Below are 26,742 nucleotides of genomic sequence, written 5' to 3' on the forward strand. Positions count from 1 at the left end.
TCACATATCCTGCGTCTTTATTCTGAAATGATTTGACATTGATTTCAGAATTATTTACACACAGAGAAAAACACTTGGTGTTGGAAACTGAATGCACAACTGTGTAAAGAAATGATAAGCATTAAAGCATAAAAAAAAGAAATCGATGTGTATATTTCTTGTGGTTGTTATGTGCAGCATTTTCTTTTCTTTGTGAACTCTGATTTGTGAAATAGACGTTTGTCTTGGTTGGAAGAAATGGTTACAAATAAAGTAAATTAGGTAAATAAATCCCTGCAGTTCACACAAACCTTAACATGATCATACAGATTTTAAACATTCTCATGTTTGTGAGAACTGATCACACAAACCAGGAAACATTTTCTTGCTGTCAGTTACTTGCCAGGTGTCCTGGAGGAGGAAAATGTATTTCATACTACTTCTGAGATTACTAAATGAGTGTGGAGCATACAGAATCTGACCCAACGAGGAATTACACTCACACTGAGTCCTCTCTGCAAACTTTTCTGAACAAAGCAATAAATAAATAATAAAAAATAAGTACATTTAAAAAAATAAACAAAACAATACACTAACAAGAGTAAGAGTATGGAACTCAAAGAATCATTTTATTCTATTTACATTTCATTTTATGTCTGTGAAATAATCTTCTATCAGCTCTGTGAGGCTGGACTGAGGCACAGTGTTGTTTTTTTAACTATATGCTAACACACTCACACTGTCATTAGGATTCATCTGGGTTGAGATTTTTGCCAGTCCACTGTTGAGGTTTTGTTTTAAACAATAATCAAAGTTCAAAGTGGGTATCTGATCATTTTATCTATATATAGATATATATATATATATATATATATATATATATATGTATTTATATGTACAGTAGCGGCTCGTGGTGAAATTTTGTGGGAGAGCTAACGCATTAGGCCTATGGCCTATACTGATCAATAGTTCAGTTGCAGTAACAGTAACATCACACCGAAATACAGTACCAGGTTACAGCAACAATGCACTACAACAAAACTAGAGAATGAGGCTAACTACAAAAATGTTCTGATGCCAAAAGCTCTCTCTCTCTCTCTCTCTCTCTCTCTCTCTCTCTCTCTCTCTGTGTGCTCGCACGCGCACGCGCACGCGCACGCACGCACACACACACACACACACACACACACACACACACACACACACACACACACACACTGACTATTTTGCGCTGTACACTAGGGCTAGGTGGTATGGCCTAAAATCAATATCATGGTATTATTTTGGGGGGATGCAGTGACGGTATATCGTGGTATTGTCTTCTCTCTTTTTTTTTTACACCATAAGTAAAACAATTTAAAAAGCCATACAAGTCTAGGATGGAAACTATTAATCGTCAGAAGTAAAACGGTTGCTAATCCATCTATTATTGTGTATAAAACCTTATACAGTATGTATAACGTTAGAGGGAAGAGGGAGGACTGGCAGCTCCCGGGCCCTCTTCTCCCGCCGGCCTGGGTTTGGTGCGGTCGGCCAGGCCTGGAGGTGCGTGAGGCAGGCAGGCAGGCAGGCAGGCAGGTCAGCCGGGCCCCGTTCTGCCGCCGTATGAAGGTAACCACAAAAGCAGTACCGCGGCGCATGTTTACTGCGCTAAATTACTGTCACTGCGAATACTGCCCAGCCCTACTTGGGCCTACCTTATTTGAAGAGAAGCTCACATCGACGGCCTTTCTGGGATGCAAACAGGTTAATCATTTAAGTCCGATGATTTTTGGATGAGGTCCCCCTCGATAGACAGCATTTAAAATAATTCACCTCGTTCAGCATGATGCTAACCCAATTCGCAAGACTCAACGCTCACTCTCCCACTACAGTAACAGTGGGCAGGCCCTCACTGTAGCCACGCACTGTCATTGGCCAAAAGTTAGTGGCCTGGGCTGAATTAATTTAGCCCAACTGGACAGTAAATCAAGGGGGCTTGTCTCGACACCTGTCACTCACAATGTGACAATATTGATTGGAAGCTGATTCTAGTATGGGCTGTAAAAAATCTGCCCATTTAGATAAATCCTGCGTTTTTGTGACTATTTTAGTGCTGTTGCTGCTATAGGTTCCACCAAATACAATCAGTTCTAAGGTTCAATAACTAATATTTTAATATTTTCAGGCAGTGTCAGAATAGGGTTGGACAAAGACATTTTACCACAGAACAAGGAAGTCAAACAAATCAAATCATTGCTGTAAGATTTTGTACCAGCTAAACGGATGCTGTTGACATTGCTTCATGACCTTGATTATTTTATGATCTTAAGATAACACCATCCTGTCTGAAGCTGTTTCTGTCTGCTTTATATTATATCATATTATATCTATATTACATTCTGCTTTATAGTTCCACAGAAGAAGGAAGTCAAATAAATCTACACTCACTAAACTGGGTCATCTGGCCACACAGACACGACCTCTAGTAAGAAACCTCTGTGTCATTTTTGATCGTGATCTCAGTTGTAAAAGCCCATTTTTTATCATAGCTCCAAAAGTGACATATATTGAAAAGATTTGTCTCATTTTGAATCAGACGATCTGCTGATTAATTCTATATACACGATGTGTTATGATCCACTGAAATTAATTTAATTCAATTTTATTTATAAAGCCCAATATTACATATCACAATTTCCCTCAAAGGGCTTTACAGCATAATACATCCCTCGGCCCTTTGGACCCTCACAGGATAAGGAAAAACTCCTTTAATGGGAAAAAATGGTAGAAACCTCAAGAAGAACAAGTGAGGAGGAATCCCTCTTCCAGGACGGACAGACATGCAATAGATGTCATACAGACCAGTCCAACATAATAAATTTGCAGTAATCCATATGACAAAATGATACAAAAAGAAAGACAGAGACAGAGAGATATGCAGGGCAGACAGTATTTACAGTAGCTTACAACAACATTCATTTTAGTAATAATATAATAACAATTATAGTACTTTGGTAGCATATATGTTATAAGCATATATGATAGTTATGTAGGCGACAATAATAATCATGTGTGAATAACAGTAGAAGTATGATAATAATAAAAGCAGTAGTCGTAGGCATCAGGCAGGACAACGGCAGCAGCACAACCACGACACACCATCCAGGCACTGCTGCAATTCGAGGGAACCTGTCAGACAGCGGAGCACAAAGGCTCTGGGGAAGAAGCCGAGTTAGTGACATGCAGTAAAGCAGAGTTAGCCATATGCAGTAACAGGGCATGAATGTTAGCAAATAAAGAATATCCAACTTTTCAGAATCTGAGAGTGAGGAGAGAGAAGGTGCTCACAGTGTATTATAGGAGGTCCCCCAGCAGAATAGGCCTATGTCAGCCTAATTAGGGGCTGGTCCAGGGCAAGCCTGAGCCAGCCCTGACTGTAAGCTTTATCAAAAAGAAAAGTCTTCAGTCGATTCTTAAATGTGGAGACGAGCCTGATAGCTGAAGGCTCTAGCTCTCGTTCTACTTTTGGAGACTTTAAGAACCACAAGTAACCCTGCATTCTCTGAACGCAGTGATCTGTTGGGATAATACGGTACCATGAGCTCTCTGAGATATGATGGAGCCTGACCATTTAGAGCTTTGTAAGTGAGACAGATTTTAAATTCAATCCTGAATATGACAGGGAGCCAGTGTAAAATTAGTCATGATATGAGCTGAATTAGTCCCCAGTTTGTTACCTTAGCTGTCATCTTCCATGTAAGGAACCTGGGCGACAATACCACCGGCCGCAGCTCTCCACAGGCCGGCTGCAACCTGGTTGTGCTCGGTCCTCCACACAGTGATTGGTTGTGGTGGGCTTCTCTCGACCAATATGCCGGGGCCGATTTTTTGTCCAAGTCCAGCCCTGGATGTTAGATTAATTGATCAGTAAGGAGAGATGTCTGACCAGTTTTGAAAAAGTGAACTCAGAGTTATTAAATGTAAACAAGTGTTGCTTTTCTTTATATTGAAGCTGATTTGTGAAATAGCTGCAGGTGTTTCAGCTGGCAGGAGGTGTCAAAATAGGGTTGGACACAGACATTTTACCACAGAACAAGGAAGTCAAGCAAATCAAATCATTGCTGTAAGATGTGTACCAGCTAAACGGCTGCTGTTGACCTTGATTATTTTATGATCTTAAGATAACACCATCCTGTCTGAAGCTGTTTAAGTCTGCTTTATATTATATCATATTATATTTATATTACATTCTGCTTTATATTTCCACAGAAGAAGGAAGTCAAATAAATCTAATCTCACTGTTTTGACTGACTCATGCTGAACAGTTAAATATTATTCAGACACACAGAACTTAATCTAAGTTTTTTATTGCAAATACAGTATGTCATCTCTTAAATCTATTTTATTATATTTTCTGGGCTGAGTCATGAAGACTTGGGTTTGAACATCTACAATATAGGTGTGATGATCAAACAACATGAAATGGAATGACTTGTTTAACCTGAAGGTCACTTTAATAATAAAGTTGATTTAAAAAATGAACTTCAAAATGGGTTGAAAAATAAATTTACCTGAAAGCCAACTATCAACCACAGTTTAATCTGATCTTCTGATCTCCAGTGCATAACGGGCCTTTCTCAAGGATGTGTCAAGTTTCATTTTAAATGCTGCTGCAAGATGCAACTTGATGAAGCTTCACTAATAATTTCTTGTAACTCAAAAAGTTTCTTATGTTTCAGCTGTTGACAAACCTACTGAAATCGTCTATTGCTCTTACAATGGCCACTTTGTCCTTATGTTCCTACATTTATTTTGTACACCTGTACTGTAGCTCCACCCACAGCATCAGGTATCAGAGCCACCCTCCAGTCTGAGTCCAGGGGTGGTTACACAGTATAAATATATGTGATAACCAGCTGAAAATAAACACTTGAGACACGTAGAAGCAGACAGTCGACTCCTCTGTTAACTTCAACAGACCTTGTGACAATGGCTACGGATATGGGAGAATGGAGTGAGACAAAGAATGCCACTGAGGAAACTCAGAAGATTTGTGATCAGGTGAGCTTCAATCTACCTTTATTCTTCACAGCCTCCACACACAACTCTCTGGTCTGTATTTCAGTCTGGATTTACATCATGTTTTATTCCATTCACACACAGGTGAAGGTCGAAGTGGAGAAAATTACAGGCAAGAAATACAGCGTATACACAGCAGTTAAATACAGAGATCTGGTTCTGTGTGGAGGAACCCACTACCTTATCAAGGTACATAATATTGTGATATCTAAAGAATAAGTTTGAAAGCCTCAGATGTGTCTTTGTATAATATTCATGTTGAATTAATTGTGACATCCAGTTGAACCTAATGTCATGTTAAAGTCATGGCAGGACAGTAAACACCTGTTGGTGGAAGATCTTCACTGTTCAGCAACACAAGATCCAGATGAATGTATTTGTTTAGACGCACAATGTTTCTCTCTTTTTTGTGCAGGTTCATGTTGGAGGAGAGGACTACATTCATCTGATGGTCGTCCAAGTAACTGGGACGCAGGTCCCACCTCCTCCATCACTGAGCAGTGTAGAGCAGCACAAAACCAGACACGACCCCCTCGTACTTATCACCAACTGATCACAAAACAGTGAAATACTTACAGGCTGCAGTCTCGTGTTAAAATGCTTTTCTGCTATTCTGAAATGATTTGACTTTGATTTTAATTGTATTAACACACACAGAGGTAAAGATATTTGGTGTTGGGACGCAGCAGGTAAATGCACTGCCTTCTAAAGAAATAATAAAGATTAAAACATTAAAAAATCTCTACGTGTTTCTTGTGGTTCTTAAATGCAGCATTTGCTTTTTTATACAGTCTGATTCTAAATAGATGTCGTCTTGGATGGAAGAAGTTGTTACTAAAAAAATAGAATAGAAAGAAAATGATAAATCAAAGCATGCACTGCACCTGCAGTTTACTGTTTTTCACCCTCAGTTGAAATTTGAAAAAATAAATATAAATATAAAAAAATATAAATATAAAAATAAAAATTAAATAAATAAGCTAAAAATTGGGGGGGGGGGGAAAGAAAGAAAGAAAAGTCTCAATAAGTGAAAGGAAAACATAAAAACACTTTTTTTGGTTGTATTATGTTAAGTTTTAAGGTTTGGGATTTCTGATTTAAATTTCAGATACATTTTCATTATACATGAATATAACCATAATTAGAACTCAGTTGACCTGAGGCCTGTACTACAAAGCAGGATTTGGAGTTAGCGAGGTAACCTCAGGGTTAACTCTGGGTTTTCAATACTACAAAGCTGGTTCTCTTTTTACTGAGATAAACCACCATGGCAACTTATGCTGAACAGCTAACCTCCTCACATTTTAAGTGAGTGTTAATTCCCTCAGTTTAGGACCTCAACTCTGCAGGGAGAAGAAGCAGTATTTTACCTGCTTGGGGGGACTTACACACATCCAGGACTAGGGGCCACGTGTCAAAATCCACCTATGCTCTGACCTCTTCTCCAACACACTTATATTCCATTGCTATTATTGCGATGCATTTCTGCAGCTGTGAAACAGTCATCTGTGTGCTTCTACAATGAGAAACATTGCACAAAAGGAGTTTTTAAATGTTTGTGTAAACAGCTAAGAATAGTTTGGGAGAAACAAATTATCCCAAGAGCATGGCGTAGGGCAGGCTGTGTCCTCATTCCTAAGGAGAAGGAGTCTGTGGACCTTATATTAGCCAATTCCAGATGATTTCTGTCTTGAATGTAGAGGGGAAGATTTTCTTTAGTGTAGTAGTGCAGAGATTAGCTAGCTACCTGGAAAGGAATAGCTTAATAGATACTATGGTGCACAGGGCAGGAATACCAGGGTGTTAAGAGCATACTAGCATGATCTGGCACCAGATTCAGGCAGCGAAGATTAAATAAAGGGACCTGCATGTAATATTTTTAGATCTTGCAAATGCGTTTGGTTCAGTACCACATAGCCTCATTTGGACTGCGTTTGACTACTTCAAAGTGCCACAGGTAGTTGTTAACTTAGTGAAAGCATATTTTCAGGATATTAGGTTGTGTCTAAGTACGGTAGGTTTCACAACAGGTTGGCAGAGGCTAGAAATAGGTATTATGGTAGGGTGTGCAATTTCTCCATTAGCATTTACTATGGCGATGGAAGTAATCATCAGGGCTTCCAAGTGAGTAGTAGGTGGGAAGAGACGGCAGAACGGGGTGCATCTTCCACCAGTTAGGGCTTACATGGATGACATGACACTGGTGACCACAACAATGCCATGTACAAAGAGGCTACTAGAGTGGGACTGTGGGAGGAAGTGGGAGAACCCGGAAAAGGCCCACGCTGACACAGGGAGAACATGCAGGCTCTGCACATAAGGACTCCCCCACCCTGGTGTTCAAACTCCCCACCCTGGGTTTCGAACCAGGTGGGGAGTAGAGAGAAGTCCACTAGCCACTAGGCTAATTTGGTAAACTACTACAACGACACACTCTCCTCCTGCTTGGATCAGCTCGCCCCCACGAAAACAAAAACCGTCTCATTCACTCACTCTGCCCCCTGGTACACCCCCGCACTTCGCCAAATGAAGACCCGGAAATGACAACCGGTTTATCAGTTCACCTCCTGGCCTACACCGACCACCTACAGCAATACAAAGATGCACTCAACGCTGCCCGATCCACCCACTACTCTCACCTCATCCACTCTGGCTCCAACAACCCCAAGGTCCTGTTCTCCACCATAAACTCCCTCCTCAAACCACATGACAACACCTCCTCATCATTCACCACTGAAAAGTGCCAATCCTTCTTAACATACTTCCAAACAAAAATTAACACCATCTGCAGTAACCTCAACACCTCCAGGATCCCTCCCATCTCCCCACATGCCTCACCACCCATCACCATTCAGCCCCTGTCCCACTTCTCTCCAGTATCCCCAGCACAGTTAACAACCATCATGACCGGAATAAAAACCTCCATCTGCACTCTGGATCCCAGACCATCCAAACTCATTAAGGACTGCCTCCCTGTTATCTCCCCACTCATTACTGGTATTATTAACACCTCCCTCAGCTCTGGTTCTGTCCCCCAAACCCTCAAACTGGCTGCCAAACCCTGACAATCCAAGTAACTTCCGCCCCATCTCCAATCTCCCCTTCCTGTCAAAAATCCTGGAACGTGCTTTCGCCTCACAACTCAAAACCCACCTCACCTCCAATAACCTGTTTGAATCTTTCTAATCTGGTGTCCGTTCAAAACACTGTAACAGCCCTCCTGAAAGTCAACAATGACCTCCTCCTCTCCTTAGACTCCAGACACCTCAACATTCTCATCCCCCTTGACCTCACAGCAGCCTTTGACACCATCAATCACTCCATCCTGCTCTCCCGACTGAAATCATCTCTCCACATCACCGGCACAGCACTCTCCTGGATTCACTCCTACCTCACCAACCGATACCAGTTCATCAGTATAAACAACTGCACCTCCCCCACTGCTCCCCTGTCCCAAGGTGTCCCCCAGGGGTCGGTACTTGGTCCCCTCCTCTTCATCCTCTACATGCTCCCCCTTGGCAAGATCATCCGTCATCACAGCCTCCAGTTCCACTGCTAAGCCGACGACATCCAACTGTACATCTCCAACAAAGCCATCACCAACACCACCCACTCCACACTCACCAACTGTCTCACTGAAATAAAATCATGAATGCAAACAAACTATCTCCAACTGAACAGTGACATCCTCATTGACCCCACATCCCGCACCAAAACCACCCACAACCTCTGCCTCACCTTCGATAACTGCACTCCGTCTCCCTCACCACATACCTGCAACCTAGGAATCATCTTCGACAGCCAGCTAAGGTTTGACCACCACATCAATCACATCACCAGGACTGCCTTCTTCCACCTCAAGAACATCGCCCGTCTCTGCCCCTCACTCACCTCTGTATCACATCCAGACTGGACTATTGCAATAGCATCCTCTATGGCTCATCATTCAAACTCCTCAATAAACTTCAATACATCCAGAACTCCGCTGCCTGCCTGTTCACCCACACCCGCTCCTGAGACCACATCACCCCCGTCCTCCAAAACCTACACTGGCTCCCCATCACACATCGCATACAGTTCAAAATCCTCCTCCTCACACACAAAGCACTCAACAACCAGGCCCCCTCCTACCTCACACACTTACTCCACCGCCTCACCCCCTCCCGCGACCTCCGCTTATCCGAAGGAAATCTCCTCTCACTACCTGCACAGACCAAGAACTGAACCAAACCTGTGGGGACAGGGCCTTCTCCATCGCTGCCCCATCCCTCTGGAACTCACTCCCCAAACCCATCCTTATCTGCACACACCTCCCAACATTCAAGACCATGCTCAAAACTCACCTTTTTAAATCAGCTTTTAATGTATAAGTTTGTGTGTTTTATACTTTTTTATTGCTGTTTTTTCTGACTTAGCTCTATTTTATGATTTTTTAAAAACTGTAAAGTGTCTTTGAGCATTTGTTAAAAGCGCTTACAAATAAAGTTTACTTATTTATTTATTTTTAATTTATACAACGTAAAATGCTATAGGCTTGTGCTAAAAACATTAGCATTTTGTATTTGTGGGGAAAATATGTCCAGCAAAAGACAAGTTCTTTGTCTGTGAATGCTGCGAGTAATAATGAGGCTGATTGGAAAGTGAACTAAATATTTTATTCTTGTAAAAGCACGACTCTCTCTCACCCTCTGCTTCACACTTGTACTATTCTTACTGAAAGAACATTGGAAAACAGCCTAAAAATGTTGCTTTAATTCTCAGAATAGAGAAAGTTTTTATTGGACCCGACAAAGAACAAAGTTCAGATTTGAATGTTTCCTGCTATCTGTGGTGGGGCTAGTTGTTTGCCAAGCATTGTGAGAGGGCTAGCTGCTTCCAAAGAATTACACTGAAATCAATGAATGACAGAAATTAAAGCCACCTTCCAGTCTGAGTCCAAGGGTGGTCACACAGTAAATACATTTGATAACCAACTGAAATGAAATAGAGAGACACGTAGAAGCAGGCAGTCGACTCCTCTGTTAACTTCAACAGACCTTGTGACAATGGCTACGGATATGGGAGGATGGAGTGAGACAATGGACGCCACTGAGGAAACTCAGAAGATCTGTTATCAGGTGAGCCTCAGTCTACCTTTATTCTTCACAACTTCCACACACAATTCTCTGGTCTGTATTTCAGTCTGGATTTACATCATGTTTTATTCCATTCACACACAGGTGAAGGGTCAAGTGGAGAAACAGACAGGCGAGAGCTATAGGGAATTCAAAGCAGTTAAATACAGGAATCTGCATCTGATGGGAGGAACCCACTACCTCATCAAGGTAAATGATATTCTGATATTTGAAGAAAAAAAAAACTTTGAAAGCCTCAGATGTGTCTTTGTATAATATTCATGTTGAATTCATTGTGACATCCAGTTGAACCTAATGTCATGTTAAAGTCATGGCAGGACAGTAAACACCAGTTAAACACCCCTGATGGTAGAAGATCGTCACTGTTCAGCAACACAAGATCCAGATGAATGTATTTGTTTAGATACACAATTTTCCTCTCTTTTTGTGCAGGTTCATGTTGGAGCAGACTACGATCATCTGACGGTTGTCCAAGGAGCTGGGACGCAGTTCCCAACTCCTCCATCACTGCGTGGTGTCAAGCAGCACAAAACTAAAGACGATCCCCTCGAACCTTTTACCAACTGATCACACAACCTGTTTCAACAGTTAAACACTTACAGGCTGCAGTCTCATGTTAAAATGTTCTGCTTCTTTATTCTGAAATGATTTGACTTTGATTTTAAATGTATTAACACACAGAGATAAAGATATGTGATGTTGGGACGCAGCAGATAAATGCACTGCATTCTAAAGAAATAACAACGATTAAACATAAAAAAAACTCTTTATATTTCTTGTGGTTCTTATGTGCAGCATTTGCGATTCTATCGTTAAGTCTGATTTCTACAATAGATGTCGTCTTGGCTAAACCTTAACACAGACGTATAGATTTTTAACATCCTTATGTTGTGAGATCTGATGATACAAACCAGGAAACATTTTCTTGCTGTCAGTTACTTGACAGGTGTCCTGGAGGAGGAAAATGAATTTCATACATACTTCTGAGATTACTAAATGAGTGTGTAGTATGTGTGTTGTAGTATTTTTTATTTTTTTTTGTATGTTTTTAGTTTGTCAAGCGCTTTGGGGTTGCATTTTTGATGTATGAAAGGCGCTAGATAAATAAAGTTTGATTGATTCATTGATTGATTGATTGATTGATTGATTGATTGATTGGTGCATCAAAACGAGGAAATACAACAAAACTAATTCCTGTCTGCAGCCTTTCCTGAACAAAGCAAAGACAGAGAAGGTTTATAGTCTGCAGGCTGCCATCAGCTCTGTGAGGCTGCACTGAGGCACAGTCGTTCCTTGAGCTAAATGCTAACATGCTCACATTGTCATGAGGATTCATCTGGGTTGAGTTTTTTGCCAGTTCACCCGACTGTTGTTGAGATATTTCAGTCAGCTTCACTCCATGTAGAAAACACTGGGTTCCTTTTTGTACAATGTTTCTCATTTCAAAAAAGCACACGGTGTTTCCACAGAAGAAGGAAGTCAAACAAATCAAATCATTACCGTCAGATTCAGTGCCAGCTAAATAGCTACTGTCGACATTGCTCCACGAAATTCATTATTTTATGATCGTACAATAACACCATCCACCATCTGCTTTATATTATAGGTGTGGAAAATCAGAGGATCCACTCTGACATCATATCTTACACAGATTTGTGTAATAGGGATACAACTCAGTGTTATTAACCTCTTCTACGGTCATGGAGTCTTTATAAACTCATGCTGTGCAGTTAAACATGATTCAAACCAACAGAACTTTATTTAAACTTCCAGTGGAGATCCCAAAGTTTCTAAATATGTCAGGCTGAATTTGGGAAAATGTGTATAAAATCATGCACAGGACATTTAAAACTTGTTCAATTGTTTGAATGTTGCAGCCAGAGGCCTCTTCCCCAGTCACTGAATAATATAATCAATAATATTGTTCATAAACACAATATAGAAATGTCAAATATGTGCCTACTGATTCATAAACAATCTGAACACTAGTTTATCATTTTAAGCCGTGAATAATATTATTCCTGTGATATCTCTGTCAGGACTTACAACATCTGTGGTACAGTTTAGTAACTTACAATGAACTGAAAATACTGCACTGATTAAAACACCACATTGTAGCATCTAGTTTATATTAACACTTTAAAATATTCATATAGTAACGTGATTTTGCTCTGCTGTATTTACACCTCATTACATAATAACATGCGTTCTTTTGTGTCAGCTATCAACCACAGTGTGAGCTGATCTTCAGAGCATTAGGGGCCTTTCTCAAGGGCCTCTCGGTGGTGGAAATAAAGAGGGGCAGGGCACTCAGAATCAGTCTGCTGGTACAGTATCGAAGACAATTGAAGCCCACTAATTTTAGTTTGAGGTGCTTAAACAGACAATTGGAAAGCATACTAGAATATTTAGCTCTTGTAAAAGCACGACTCTCTCACCCTCTGCTTCACACTTGTACTGTTCTTACTGAAACAACATTGGAAAACAGCCAAAAAAAACCCTTTTAAATCTCAGAACAAATCTTTTAATGTTTCCCACAATCTGGGGTGTGGCTGGTTGTTTGCCAAAGCATTGTCAGAGTGCCAGCTGCTTCAAATGTAATTAATGAACGATAGAGATTCAGCATCAGAAAGGCCTGCACCTGAAACCATCTTGTCCTGATATTGTGGCAGTCTTTCAGTGAAAGTTGAGTGTTGAATTTAGAAGCTACACTGTGACAGTAAATGACAGTAAACATACGACATTCTCACAGCTGGTCTGTTGACACAAAATTAAATCTTAAAGCAACATGTTGGTTTGTAAGACTGAAAAAATGGAATTAAAACCTGGTGTGACAGATTCTTGTCTTTATATAAGACTTTAAGACTTGATGGGCAAATATGGCTGATAAATGCTGCTGCAAGATGCAACTTATTGAAACTTCACTAATAATTTCTTGCAATTCAAAAAGTTTCAAAAGTTTCAGCTGTTAACAAACCTGCTGCAATCATCTATTGCTCTTACAATGCCCACTTTGTCCTTATGGTCTTGCATTTATTCTACTATTACTGAATAAGAAATAAGAAATAAGTGATACTGGCACAGAGCAATACATCACATTTCTTCACCACAATCATGTGTGGGCTGTGCCTACACCTGTACTGTAGCTCCAAAGTTGCCTGCTTGTAGAAAGTGTTGAATTCATCCAACCAGTTTCAAAACAAGAGAAAGTGGAATCAGTAAAATCTGATTGATTCCTAGTAAAAGCTTGTGTGGCTGTCAAAACTCTCAAAATCATAACTATGTTACGTATTTATATTAAAGCATGACCACACAGCCTGAAAACGTTGCTCAGAGGTGATCCATTTATGGACACAAAGTCAATGGTTCAGTTTATAACGAACAGTGTTTCCAAATCTGACCACTTTGGGACACAAAAAAAATCTGGAGGGGTATTTCATTTCCTAGTTTATCTGTATGGATTTATAGGCTGACCTCTGAACACTAGAGGGAGTGTGAGCGCTGTCTGTTATTACAGTAAGGACTGCTGAGAAATTATCACAGTTTTGGTCCAGGCTCATACTTGAGGTGGATATTTTAATTCCATGCAACATTATTTTTGTCTTTTTATGGAGGCCAGGTAGCAAATGGTCATAATGGGGAAAAATGTTTTCAAGTTTATCAAACAAGTGTTTTATTTGGAGAGTAATAATCCTAATCTGAGATTTTTGGTATTTCTATGTATTATTTATAACTGTGGTTCACGGTAAATACATAAAAGATATTTCAAAGACTTTTGTCTTTGTGATACATACTGTAATGCTACCTGTTGTTAGTGTTTTTGTGGTTGCTGTATAATGAGTGACAGTGTTACTGTTGGGAGACAAATGTTGTCAGTGTTCTGTTACCAGAGTCGTACCAAGTGTTCTGGTTGCTTCAGTACATTTTGGATGTCAGATTAGACTGTTGTGCTGAGCTGAAGGTTGGTACAGAGAAATGTCTGGTAGGGTTTTCAAAGTGAACTCAGTATAGAGAAATGTGAGTTATCAAACATGTTGCTTTTGTTTCTGTGTAATCTGATGGGTGAAATAGCTGCAGGTTAGGGCGTTTGGTTTCAGCTGGCAGGCAGTGTGAAGACATGGTTGGATAAAGACATTTTTCAACAGAAGTAATAACGACAAACACTACTCTAATGATGCTACTGTTAGATTTTGTGACAGCTAAACGGCTGCTGTTGACAGAGCTCCAGGTTCTTGACTGATTTATGATTTTATGTTTACACCGTCCCCTCTGAACATGCTTTAGTCTGCTTTATTTTACATCTGTGGAAAATCCACTCTGACATGTCATCTTGGCTAGACATGAGTCTGCAGAGATCATGCATTTGGTCGTGTTTGCCCATGTGTGAGTTTCTATATCTATCTGTCTACCAGTTACCAGACCACAGGACCAACCATCCTCATATTTTGAGTGCATATTTGTGACTCTGTGCTCAAGGACCTCTTTTGGCTGCAGTGATTCATAAATGTAGAAACCCAGCCAAGGTTCTTTTTCAGTTGACATTTATGTCTGTGAAAACATGGACGCTTCACACACATCTTCCCCCCAGGAGCACAGACAATCGATAAGTCAGTACAATTTCAAGGTGGGTATCCAAGATGAGTGTCACCACTTAAGTATCTGACCAAATGTCTCCCCTTCTGTTTCTGAGATAAGACGTTGAAAAATGGCCAGACAAGTGTTTTATGCAGAACATTATGATGTTGCAGTGAAGGTGACCTTTGACCTTTTGGATGTAAAATCTCATTACTTGATTATTTTTATCCTACTAGACATTTGTGTGAAGTTTTACCATAATTAGCCTATACATTCTTGAAGTATGGCCAAAAACATATTTTTTGAGGTCACACTGACCTTGGCCTTAAACCACAAAATCCGAATCAGTTTATTCTTCAGTTCAACTGGACGTTTGTGTCAAATTTAAAGAAATTCTCTTCAGGTGTTCTTAAGATATTGGAGAATTCACGAGAATGAGATTGATGCAAGATCACACTGACCTTGACCTTTGACCATTGACCACCATAATCCAATCAGGCCATCCATGAGTCCATGGATATTTGTGCCAAATTTAAAGTAATTCCCTTGAGGTATTCTTGAGATATTGTGTTCACAAGGATGAGACTGACAACCTGAATACATTTCGCCTCCGGCCGCGGCTATCGCCAACGCAGAGGTTTGAAAATATATGTGGAAGCAAGTTTCACAAGAGCCTTCACAATGTAAAAGTCTCCATAACAATAACATTAAACAGATGTCTCTTCAACCTTTGATAAAACAAATGTGTTTATAAACGGTGTTTGGATTATAATTGGTCTCAGTGACATAAACCAGTAAATAACTATATATAGCCTGCAGGCATTAGGTGATCATTTGGCAAGCTAATCTCTTGCACAAAAACACTAAGAACAGCCCAGATGCAGGGGACCTAGTGTTCAGAGGTTCTTTAAAATTTCCTCCACTTAGGTTTTAAAATGCAAAAAATCCCCTCAAACCACACAGAAGAAGACAGCACTGAATTCTCAAAGGACCTAGAGACCTGAGGTTCTGGCTGGCAATGTTCGCTAACACGAGGTTTGCCTGACGTTGAGGAAGGACCAGAATGTCCTGAGTGTGCCTTTTCTCACCCCTCTTAAGTCCTCAGAGAGGGTGTAGTCACGCCCTGATTGGTCCAGAGGGACAATGCACCAAGCTGTACTCAATTCTTAATTAGGAGTCAGTGCCCACACCCTGCGCAACAGGTGATCTGAATTACTCTCCAATCCACTCAGGGGAACTGTGACACCCAGTTAAAATAAATTGAAAAAAGAGGAAATGACAGCAAGAATGAAATAACTAGAGACTGTTGCAGACTGCAGACTCCGAGGCCGTTTACATGTACACGGTGATTTTGATAAACGGAGACATCTTCCTTCGTTTGTGCTCTTCGTTTACACGCAAACGGAGATTTCTCCTCTGAAAACGAGTCTTTCTAAAAACTCCGGCCAGAGTGGAGATTTTGGAAAACTCCGGTTGCGCGTTTGCATGTAAACTGAGATAAACGGAGATAAACGGAGTTATAGGCAGCCGACGTCACAGTATGCGCCGGAACTTGCGCCTGTGTCAAAAGTGCGACCTATGTTGCTATGGTGACAATGGATACATGGAAGGCTTGAGCTTCTCGTTACACTGCCACCTACAGGTTTGGCATGCTCTTGTGTATATACACGGGTAAGTGTAAACGAAGATCTTTTTGAAAACGGAGATGGTGAAATGTCCGTTTATGAAAATAGCCGGCAACGTGTAAACGGCCTCTCCGATCACTTGTCTTAATTGGCCGGTGGTTGCTGCAAGTTTTCCAGAAACAACAAGCCGTCCTGTTTCTTGCAGGTCACATTTTGGCCTTTGTCATGGCACCAAAAGTTACATATATCCAAAAGTTCTGTCTCATTTTGAATTAGAGCATCTGCAGATTAATTCCATATACACAATATGTTATGATCCACTGAAATTAATTAAATTCAATTTTATTTATAAAGACCAATATCACAAATCACAATTTGCCTCAGAGGGCTTTACAGCATACGACATCCCTCTGTCCTTGGACCCTGACAGCAGATAAGGAAAAACTCTCCAAAAAACTCCTTTAACAGGAGAAAAATGGTAAAAACCTCAGGAGGAACAACTGATATCATGTAGATCAAAATAATAAATGTACAGTGATCCATATGATAATTTAGGAGATGCAGAGACCAAGAGAGACAGAAGCCCCTTTTACACGGCCAGATTTTCCGCGAATGTTGGGCCAACAAGCTGCGAGTGTTTAGACACACACAGCCAGATTGGCGAGTTGATCCGAGGTGCCCAATTTTCCGCCTCATAGGGTAGTCATATTGGCGGAAACCTTTTAGTTTAAACAGACCGAGCCACTGGTGGTGGATAAACAGGAAACAGCTGATAGCAGGAATTAGCGAGCAGCTAGTAGCAAGAGGGAAACACAAACCTGACAGACACTGTAAAGATGACCAACTGGGGAGACAAGGAATTGCGCGCCCTCCTTGTCCTCGCAAACGAAGAGGCCATTAACCGTCAGATGACAGGGACGGTGAAGAACAGGCCAACTAACGAGAGAATTGCCGCCTGACTAGCCATGGCTTCCCTCCCACGTCACTGTTTACATCGCATGCTGAGCTACATGTTTTGTTACTTGCTCACGCCCCCCATTGCCCCGAAAAAGGCGCATTCTGTATAAACAAAAGTAGGTAGGCAGCGTTTTGCTGCACTCCCCGATTTTGTTTTTATACTGCCAATGCTGAAAAAAGACTGATTGGGCTTTCCTGCAAATTTGCACAATTCCTATCTAAAAAGGGCTAGAGACAGAGAGAGATGCAGGGCAAACAGCAATGACAATAGCTACAACAGCATTAATCTTAGTAATAATATAATAACAATAAAAGTATTTTTATAGTATATATGTCATAAGTATATATTAATATATGATAGTATATGTATGTGATTATAATAATCATATGTTTATAATAATAGCAGAAGTATGACTAATAATAACAGCAGTAGTAGGCATCAGGCAGGACCACAGCAGCAGCGTAAGTACGACCCACAACCCAGGCATAGCCACAATTCGAGGGAACCTGCAAGACAGTGGAGCACAAAGGCTCAGAAGAAGAAGCTGAGACAGTGACATGCAGTAACAGGACATGAATGTTAGCAAATGAAGAAGAAACCAACTGTAAAGAATCTGAGAGTGAGAAGGAGAGAAGGGGCTCAGTGTATTATAGGAGGTCCCCCAGCAGACTAGGCCTAAGTCAGCCTGACTAGGGGTTGGTCCAGGGCAAGCCTGAGCCAGCCCTGACTATAAGCTTTATCAAAGAGGAAAGTCTTAAGTCTAGTCTTAAATGTGGAGATGGTGTCTGCCTTCTGGACCAAAACCGGAAGATGGTTCCACAGAAGAGGAGCCTGATAGCTGAAGGCTCTGGCTCCTGATCTACTTTTGGAGACTTCAGGAACCACAAGTAACCCTGCATTCTCTGAACGCAGTGATCTGGTGGGGTAATATGGTACTAGGAGACGGATTTCAAATTCAATTCTGGATTTTACTGGGAACCAGTGTAAAGTTAGTCATGATATGAGCTGAATTAGTCCCCAATTTGTTACCTTAGCTGTCATCTTCCCTGTAAGGGACCTGGGCGACAATACCACCGGCCGCAGCTTTCCACAGGCCGGCTGCAACCTGGTTGTGCTCGGTCCTCCACACAGTGATTGGTTGTGGTGGGCTTCTCTCGACCAATATGCCAGGGCCGATTTTTTGTCCAAGTCCAGCCCTGAGTGTTAGATTAGTTGATCAGTAAGGAGAGATGTCTGACCAGTTTTGAAAAAGTGAACTCAGAGTTATCAAATGTAAACAAGTGTTGCTTTTCTTTTTATTGAATCTGATTTGTGAAATAGCTGCAGGTGTTTCAGCTGGCAGGAGGTGTCAAAATAGGGTTGGACACAGACATTTTACCACAGAACAAGGAAGTCAAGCAAATCAAATCATTGCTGTAAGATGTGTACCAGCTAAACGGCTGCTGTTGACCTTGATTATTTTATGATCTTAAGATAACACCATCCTGTCTGAAGCTGTTTAAGTCTGCTTTATATTATATCATATTATATTTATATTACATTCTGCTTTATATTTCCACAGAAGAAGGAAGTCAAATAAATCTAATCTCACTGTTTTGACTGACTCATGCTGAACAGTTAANCTGTGGTTGATAGTTGGCTTTCAGGTAAATTTATTTTTCAACCCATTTTGAAGTTCATTTTTTAAATCAACTTTATTATTAAAGTGACCTTCAGGTTAAACAAGTCATTCCATTTCATGTTGTTTGATCATCACACCTATATTGTAGATGTTCAAACCCAAGTCTTCATGACTCAGCCCAGAAAATATAATAAAATAGATTTAAGAGATGACATACTGTATTTGCAATAAAAAACTAAAATAATATTTAAAGAGGCAACAGATAGGATTCGGGGTTTTGTTAGCTTGGCGCTACCTAGCGTCAGCAGTGTTGCTGGCACTGTCGCAAAGACCAAATTGACTGTGGGGATCAGAGATAATCAATAAAATGTAGGCTGTAAAGCCACCAGTATACCTCTATGTATATGTAGAATGAGAAGGTGTGTGGACACTATACTAAATAAATGAGTAAAGAGACCGAGCAACAATTATCAGATTTATCTGAAGACAAAAGCAAATAGTAATGCAAATAATTATACCAGACTGCACAGTACCAGTACAAACAGCTCACAGTAAATGATACCAATATGTAACGTTACAGTATTAGTACAAACAACAGTAGACATGTAAGGGATAATGTGTAGTGAGCCAGTGACTGTTGAAAAATAACTCCCGACAGGGGAATGGAACCCCGACGCGCAGCGGAGTTATTTTTCAACAGTCACCGGCTCACTTTACATTATCCCGCTTAGAACATGGCTTACTACTAAAACATTATTATTAAACTGCTGGCAGAGTGTACAGAGCAGGGATATATCACTGTCCGAGGGCTGCCGTAGAATGGCAACGAGGATGTCAGCCGACCAACACTCGCTACCTGGTCCCTGGTTGCGGCGATTTGCGATGCTGGCCAGCTAGGAATGAACTAGCAGCCAGTACAGTACAGTCCTCTCTCGGCTAGCTAACATTTAGCCGTGTTACTTACTGAGCCATTAGAAAGAAAGCTAACTGGACACCGATGTTGAGCCTCTTTGGTCACGGAGCTCCCTCCATCTCTTGAACGCCTGACTGAGGTTTACTCTTGTTTTTCCTCTTCTTTTATCACTCTCCTTTTTGTGCATCCTCGCCTCCTCAGACAATTTTCTTTTGGGAGGCCGTTTTTCACTTATCTCCAAATTTTGTCCGTCTGCCATTGTGCCCCTGACTCAACTATCTCATGCCCCGGCCAGTTCCTCATAAGGACCAGCTCCAGTCCCTGATTGGCTGACCGACCAGTTTGGCAATACATGACGCATTTCCTGCCGTAAAGCAGATTTTTTCCGCGAAAATTCGTCCCCGGTGGCAGAAGCTTATTGCCAAGATTGCAAAGCCATTAAGTAACCTATGTAAACGCTGATAGTCTGATTTTACTGTGTATACTGCCCTGTGCAACCCACATTATTTCAATAATGATATATATAGGCAAAAATGCTGTCTGTTGCTTCTTTAATGAAACTTCATTAGTCATTTCTTGCAACTCAAAATTTTCAAATGTTTCAACTGTCAATACATCGCATTTCCTCACCACAATCATGTGTGGGCTGAAGCTCCACCCAGAACCACATAAAAGAGAGCCACCTTCCAGTCTGAGTCCAGGGGTGGTTACACAGTATAAATATATGTGAAATCCAGCTTGAAATTTACCACTTGAGACACGTAGAAGCAGACAGTTATCTTCTCCATTAACCTCAGCAGACCTTGTGACAATGCCTGGAGCCTGGAGTGAGACAAAGAATGCCACTGATGAAATTCAGAAGATTTGTGATCAGGTGAGCTTCAATCTACCTTTATTCTTCACAGCCTCCACACACAACTCTCTGGTCTGTATTTCAGTCTGGATTTACATCATGTTTTATTCTGTTCACTCACAGGTGAAGGACCAAGTGGAGGCTTTCACTGGGGAGAACTATGTGGTATTCACAGCAATTAAATACAGGAGTCAGGTTGTGACTGGAGAGAACTTCCTCATCAAGGTAAAAAAAATATTGCTATATTTGACAAAAAGGTTTGAAAGCCTCAGGTGTGTCTTTGTATAATATTCATGTTGAATTAATTGTGACATCCAGTTGAACCTAATGTCATGTTAGATTCATGGCAGGACAGTAAACACCAGTTAAACATCCCTGATGGTAGAAGATCTTCACTGTTCAGCAACACAAGATCCAGATTAATATATTTGCTAAGATGTATAATTTACTTTCATTTTCCTGCAGGTTGATGTTGGAGAGGACTATGATCATCTTAGCGTCTATCGCAAACTTCCATGTGATGGAGGAGAGGTGGTGCTGCGCGGTGTCGAGCAGCACAGAACCAAAGACGCCCCGCTTGTACCTTTCACCAACTGATCACACAACCTGTTTCAACAGTTAAACACTTACAAGCTGCAGTCTCATGTTAAAATGCTCTGCTTCTTTATTCTGAAATGATTTGACTTTGATTTGGTGATGGAAAGCACCAAGTTGAATACACTACCTTCTAAAGAAAACATAAAGATTAAAGCATTAAAAAAATTATAATTATTTTTGTGGTTCTTATCTGCAGCATTTGCTTTTCTTTTGTGAAGTCTGATTTTTTAAATAGATGTTGTCTCGGCTGGAAGAAATGGTTACAAGTACATTTAAAAAAGTAAACACACAAACCAGGAAACATTTTTTGCTGTCAGTTAATTGTCAGGTCAGGTGTCCTGGAGGAGGAAAATTAATTGTATACATACTTCTGAGATTACTAAATGAGTGTGGAGCGTACAGAATCTGACCAAATGAGGAAACACACTCACACTGAGTCCTCTCTGCAAACTTTCCTGAACAAAGGTAACACAAAGACCAATGATATTAACAGGCTGCTATCAGCTCTGTGAGGCTGCACTGAGGAACAGTGGTGCTTTGAGCTGAATGCTAACATGCCCACATTGTCATGAGGATTCATTGTCTGGTCACCCTGTTGATCCAACCTGTTGTTGAGATATTTCAGATATTTTACTTGACTTTTACCATTCCTGTAAAACGCCCATCCAAGGCATACCCAAGGTTAACAAAAAGCTGTTCTTGTTCCATTTTTAGTACATGTTCATGCATGGTCTCATTAGAAAGGTAACACTGAAGTGTCTCCACCATAAGTCAGAATCACTGTAAGTGCTGATCTCACTGATCTCACATTGTATAAGTTTCAACACACTGCTGTTAATTTTTTTTTTATCTTTGCCTTAATATTTTTTTGTAAAATGATGCTGCAGATAAAACTGGGATTTATTAGCTGGGAAACACAATGGCACCATAGCGTCAAGCCTCCCCTAGTCCAAATTAAATATAGATAGCAATGTTTTTCTAAGGTTTTGTCCAGGTGCTTTTGAGAGAAAGGGTAAAACAAATCAACACAGACAGAAATGTCTATTTAGGAGCTTACTGTATACAACAACACTTTTAGAAAACCTAAAAACCAAAAGACTGTTTTCATCTGATCATTCATGTAGCCTACATTTGTAATAGTCTATAATGACAGTAAACAAGATAAAAACAAGATAAAAAAAAAGCTCCCTCAGGGTTGGCAGCATCATTGACTACAAGACCCATCAGTCTCTGGACCAACCTCTGGCTACTGATTGGCTCTGAAACCCAGGAAGTAAGGCAGGCCCATGTCCAGCCACCATTTGGGTATCATGCTGTCAGCATACTTAGATGTAAACTACATTTATAATGGACAGTACATGGAGAAATTTGAACCGTTGAAATAATGCAACAACAGTTTGTGGATATCTGTGGATGTAAAAATGTGTGTGGACTAAATATATCACTGGATTGAGCTCGGATCGTTTGAACACCATGCAGTAACCAGTGTAGTCTACAGTCCCCATGTGTCCAGTTATGGAAACACAACCTCCACACTCATACAGCACATAAGGTTATGGAGTGTATGAGGACCATTTCTGTTGGAATTTTATTGATCTGTGGATCATGACAAGGCGTAATAGGAGACGAATTACTGTTTGTTGTTTGTCCGACAGAAGCATTTATTAAACCAGCAGTGGTGGATGTATCTTGAAATAGTCTGCATTAATCAAACCGCAAGGAGTGTAGCTTTCTAATGATAGGTCGTATGAGTAAACCACTTAAACACAGCAGCTGTTTAAGTTGCCCATAAGTCGGCCACAGATGAAGAAGATGATTTACACCGATGACAGGTGAAGTGAACAACATTGATCATCTTGGTACAGTGCAACATTTTGCTGGGAAACCGTAGGTTCTGACATTCATGTGGATGCCAACTGACACGCTCCACCCACCTCAACACAAGTGCAGAGGCTCCCCCCCTCATGGCAACAGCACCCCCCAGTAGCAGTGGCCCCCAACAGGACAGTGCACCACGCCACACCACAAACACTGCTCAAGAATGGCCGTGCCAAAGAGCTCAAGTTGTCAACCTGACCTCCAGATTCCCCAGATCCAAATAAATAAATAATTAGCTGCAGGTGTTTGATTTCAGCTGGCAGGCAGTGTCAAAAAAAGGGGTTGGGCAAAGATATTTTTCGACAGAAGAAAGAAGTCAAACAAATGTAATCATTGTTGTTAGATTCTGTGCCCGCTAGACGGCTGTTGTAGACATTACTTCATGCTCTTGATTATTTTATGATCTTAAGATAACACCATCCTGGTTGAAGCTGTTTCAGTCTGCTTTATGTTAGAACATGCAGGCTCTGCACAGACGGGCACCCCGAGTTTGAATTAGGGACTCTTGCTGTGAAGCAAAAACCGCTGCAGCACTGTGCCGCCCTTGACTTTGTTGAGACAGATATGATATACACTTGTTTAAAGAAGACTTGGACATTGTTCATTTGAATGAAATGTTAATGTGTGAGATGAATACTACTCAGTATCAGCCCCACTGTGGATGTGTTAGTTCAGCAGGTCACCACACTTGAGCAGGATGGAGTCCTGCCTTAATGCTGCATCATTTGGCATCAAAACAATATTAACCTTTGAATTTTGCATCTGGACGACACCATGAAAGTCTGAACTCTTTGAAACATTGATTTGTTTTTTAAATATTCAACTAGAATTTAGAGAGGAATTCATCATTATCATGTGAGGGTTGTGGCTACACGTGCAGCTCCACCCAACATGTAGTGGAGCCACCTGTCAGGTGTACTCAGGAGTGGTCACTGTGTATAAATACTGTACTGTATAAACAGTTCAAACTCTTGAGACGCATAAAAGCAAACAGTTGACTTCTCTGTTAACTTCAACAGACCCTGTTGCAATGGACGGATGGAGTGAGACAGAGGACGCCACCGAGGCAACTAAAATGATATGTAATCTGGTGAGCTTTAATCTACCTTTATTCTTCACAACCTCCACACACAACTCTCTGGTCTGCATTTCAGTCTGGATTAACATCATATTTTATTCCATTCACACACAGGTGAAGGGCCAAGTGGAGAAAAAGACAGGCAAGAACTACAGGGAATTCAAAGCAGTTAAATACAGGGTTAAGGATGTGGAGGGAGGACAACTCTTCGTCATCAAGGTAAATAATTTTGTGACATTTAAAAAAAACCTTTTGAAAGTCTCAGATGTGTCTTTGTATAATATACAAACTGAATTAATTGTGTGTGTTAAACCTAATGTCATGTCAAATTCATGGCAGGACAGTAAACACCAGATCTGTGATGGCAGAAGATCTTCACTGTTCAGCAACACAAGATCCAGATGAATATATTTCTTTTGACTTGCAGTTATCCTCTCTCATGCAGGTTCATGTTGGAGGAGCAGACTATATTCATCTGAGTGTCTTCCAAATACCTCTGCTTGTACACGGTGCGCCGGACCCAAAGGAAATACTGCGTGGTGTCGAGCAGCACAAAACCAAAGACGACCCCCTCGTACCTTTCACCAACTGATCACACAACCTGTTTCAACAGTTAAACACTTACAGGCTGCAGTCTCATGTTAAAATGCTCTGCTTCTTTATTCTGAAATAATTTTACACAGATATTTGATGTTGGGAAGAAGCAAGTTAAATGCACTGCCTTCTAAAGATATAAAGATTAAAGCATAAAAAAACCTTGATACATTTCTTGTGGTTCTTATGTGCAGCATTTGCTTTTCTTTCCTGGAGTCTGATTTCTAACCAGCAGTAGTGGATGTATCTTGAAATAGTCCACATCAATCAAACTGCAAGGAGTGTAGCTTTCTAACGATAGGATGTGTGAGTTTTTTTGGTTAAGAAGTATAGGCTACCTCTTTACGGCATGTAGAAAACACAAGTTCCTCTAAAGACTCACAGATGATTTCAATCACAGGCAACATAACAAAGCACAGGGATGACTGGGTTAGGGATGGAATATGAGTATGTTGAAGAAGAGGTCAGAGTGGTCTGGATGGTCTGCAGCCAGGACTTAGCAGCAGCATGTTAGCATGCTAGCATTTGCTAAGTAGCATAGCACATAAGTACAGCTGAGGCTGATGGAAATATTATGAGTTTTAGGTATTCATAAAGCAAAGTACTGGACATATTTGTACCTGAAAGTTGGCAAAAATGTTCAATCAATAATTTTAAATAATCAAAATAGTTCAAATAATTGAAAGAAAAATCAGCAGGCCCTCATAAGCTGGAGCACTAAAATATTTTGCATAAAAATAATTTCAACATTTATGTAAAAAATAGTTGCCGACTAACTTTTGAATCTTTCGAATAATTGTCTCAGCTGCACGTGTATATTTTCATATGAATCATTAAAATACTCAAGTGAGGTAAAATTACTTCAAATTCTTACTTTAGTGCAGTACTTGAGTAAATGTACTTAGTTACATTCTATCACTGGTCAGCAGAGGGACGCACAGTAACTGAAATTACACTAATGAACTAAGTACAGTCATATTTATCAGCCCACAAAAATAATAATTCAAATACTCTAAAACATAATAAAATAAAATTGATTAGATGATATTCATGCATTTTATTACTTTCCTCTTAAAACTTATTTTTCCTCGCATTGGCAAAACAATCATGATTCTGGAGAACTATGTCTCGATTTATCTGTATGGATTTACAGGCCGACCTCTGAACACTAGAGGGAGTATGAGCGCTGTCTGTTATTACAGTAAGGACTGCTGAGACATGAATACAGTTTTGCTTCAGGCCCATTCTTCAGGTGGGATTTTTTGATTCTGTCATCTGTATCAAGTGTTTTTGTTGCGTCAGGATATTTCAGATGTTAGATTAATTTTCGTGCTGAGCTGAATATTAGTACAGAGAAATATCTGAATGGTTTTTTAACAAAAAATGAAATCAGTTTAGAGAAATATGAGTTATCAAAAACTGTGTGTTGCTTTTCTTTCTGTTGAATCTGATCCATGAAACAGCTGCAGGTGTTTGATTTCAGCTGGCAGGCAGTGTGAGAAAAGGGTTGGACAGATATTTTTCCACAGAAGGAGGACGAACAGTCCTAATAATTACTGTTAGATTCTGTGCCAGCTAAACAGCAGCTGTTGACATTGCTCCATGTTCTTGATTGCGACATGATCATAAGATAACACCGTCCTGTCTGAAGCTGTTTCCGTCTGCTTTATATTATAGGTGTGGAAAAGCAGACGATCCACCCTGACATCATATACACAGATTTGTACATTGTTCGCATAACGTGTTCTTTTGTGGCAGCTCAACAGTGAGTTTATGATAATTTTCTGATATAATGTCTGTATAATATTATAATCCAGAATCTCTCCAGATGTCAGAGAACAGGTGCTGCTGCTGCAGACAAAGTTGAACTGAGGC

General features: G+C 40.5%; 4 protein-coding genes across 4 annotated transcripts; all 4 read left to right on the top strand.

Moving 5' to 3' along the window:
- Positions 1–4,950: 4,950 nt before the first annotated feature.
- Positions 4,951–5,593, top strand: LOC126397642 (cystatin-B-like). Its single transcript, XM_050056550.1, has 3 exons — positions 4,951–5,022; positions 5,125–5,229; positions 5,456–5,593. The coding sequence occupies exons 1-3, from the start codon at positions 4,951–4,953 to the stop codon at positions 5,591–5,593; spliced, it is 315 nt and encodes a 104-aa protein (XP_049912507.1).
- Positions 5,594–9,999: 4,406 nt separating this feature from the next.
- Positions 10,000–10,941, top strand: LOC126397635 (cystatin-A-like). The gene is made up of 3 exons (XM_050056543.1): positions 10,000–10,157; positions 10,260–10,364; positions 10,608–10,941. Exons 1-3 carry the CDS (start codon positions 10,086–10,088, stop codon positions 10,740–10,742), a joined length of 312 nt encoding a protein of 103 aa, XP_049912500.1. The 5' UTR covers positions 10,000–10,085; the 3' UTR covers positions 10,743–10,941.
- Positions 10,942–11,431: 490 nt separating this feature from the next.
- LOC126397636 (leukocyte cysteine proteinase inhibitor 1-like) lies at positions 11,432–26,718 on the top strand. Its single transcript, XM_050056544.1, has 4 exons — positions 11,432–11,439; positions 24,215–24,285; positions 24,388–24,492; positions 24,719–26,718. Exons 2-4 carry the CDS (start codon positions 24,226–24,228, stop codon positions 24,863–24,865), a joined length of 312 nt encoding a protein of 103 aa, XP_049912501.1. The 5' UTR covers positions 11,432–11,439; positions 24,215–24,225; the 3' UTR covers positions 24,866–26,718.
- On the top strand, positions 20,679–21,317 carry LOC126397644 (cystatin-B-like). The gene is made up of 3 exons (XM_050056553.1): positions 20,679–20,741; positions 20,844–20,945; positions 21,186–21,317. The coding sequence occupies exons 1-3, from the start codon at positions 20,679–20,681 to the stop codon at positions 21,315–21,317; spliced, it is 297 nt and encodes a 98-aa protein (XP_049912510.1).
- Positions 26,719–26,742: the final 24 nt, after the last annotated feature.

Source organism: Epinephelus moara, chromosome 11 (assembly GCF_006386435.1).
Source record: "Epinephelus moara isolate mb chromosome 11, YSFRI_EMoa_1.0, whole genome shotgun sequence".
Taxonomy (NCBI): domain Eukaryota; kingdom Metazoa; phylum Chordata; class Actinopteri; order Perciformes; family Serranidae; genus Epinephelus; species Epinephelus moara.

Bases quoted from the DNA above. Each gene is read 5' to 3' on its own strand.
- LOC126397644 (XM_050056553.1), top strand. From the start codon at position 20,679: ATGCCTGGAGCCTGGAGTGAGACAAAGAATGCCACTGATGAAATTCAG. The intron at 20,742-20,843 runs GTGAGCTTCAAT...GTTCACTCACAG, and splicing joins TTCAGAAGATTTGTGATCAG to GTGAAGGACCAAGTGGAGGC. The intron at 20,946-21,185 runs GTAAAAAAAATA...ATTTTCCTGCAG, and splicing joins GAGAGAACTTCCTCATCAAG to GTTGATGTTGGAGAGGACTA.
- LOC126397642 (XM_050056550.1), top strand. From the start codon at position 4,951: ATGGCTACGGATATGGGAGAATGGAGTGAGACAAAGAATGCCACTGAG. The intron at 5,023-5,124 runs GTGAGCTTCAAT...ATTCACACACAG, and splicing joins CTCAGAAGATTTGTGATCAG to GTGAAGGTCGAAGTGGAGAA. The intron at 5,230-5,455 runs GTACATAATATT...TTTTTTGTGCAG, and splicing joins GAACCCACTACCTTATCAAG to GTTCATGTTGGAGGAGAGGA.
- LOC126397636 (XM_050056544.1), top strand. From the start codon at position 24,226: ATGGACGGATGGAGTGAGACAGAGGACGCCACCGAGGCAACTAAAATG. The intron at 24,286-24,387 runs GTGAGCTTTAAT...ATTCACACACAG, and splicing joins CTAAAATGATATGTAATCTG to GTGAAGGGCCAAGTGGAGAA. The intron at 24,493-24,718 runs GTAAATAATTTT...TCTCTCATGCAG, and splicing joins GACAACTCTTCGTCATCAAG to GTTCATGTTGGAGGAGCAGA.
- LOC126397635 (XM_050056543.1), top strand. From the start codon at position 10,086: ATGGCTACGGATATGGGAGGATGGAGTGAGACAATGGACGCCACTGAG. The intron at 10,158-10,259 runs GTGAGCCTCAGT...ATTCACACACAG, and splicing joins CTCAGAAGATCTGTTATCAG to GTGAAGGGTCAAGTGGAGAA. The intron at 10,365-10,607 runs GTAAATGATATT...CTTTTTGTGCAG, and splicing joins GAACCCACTACCTCATCAAG to GTTCATGTTGGAGCAGACTA.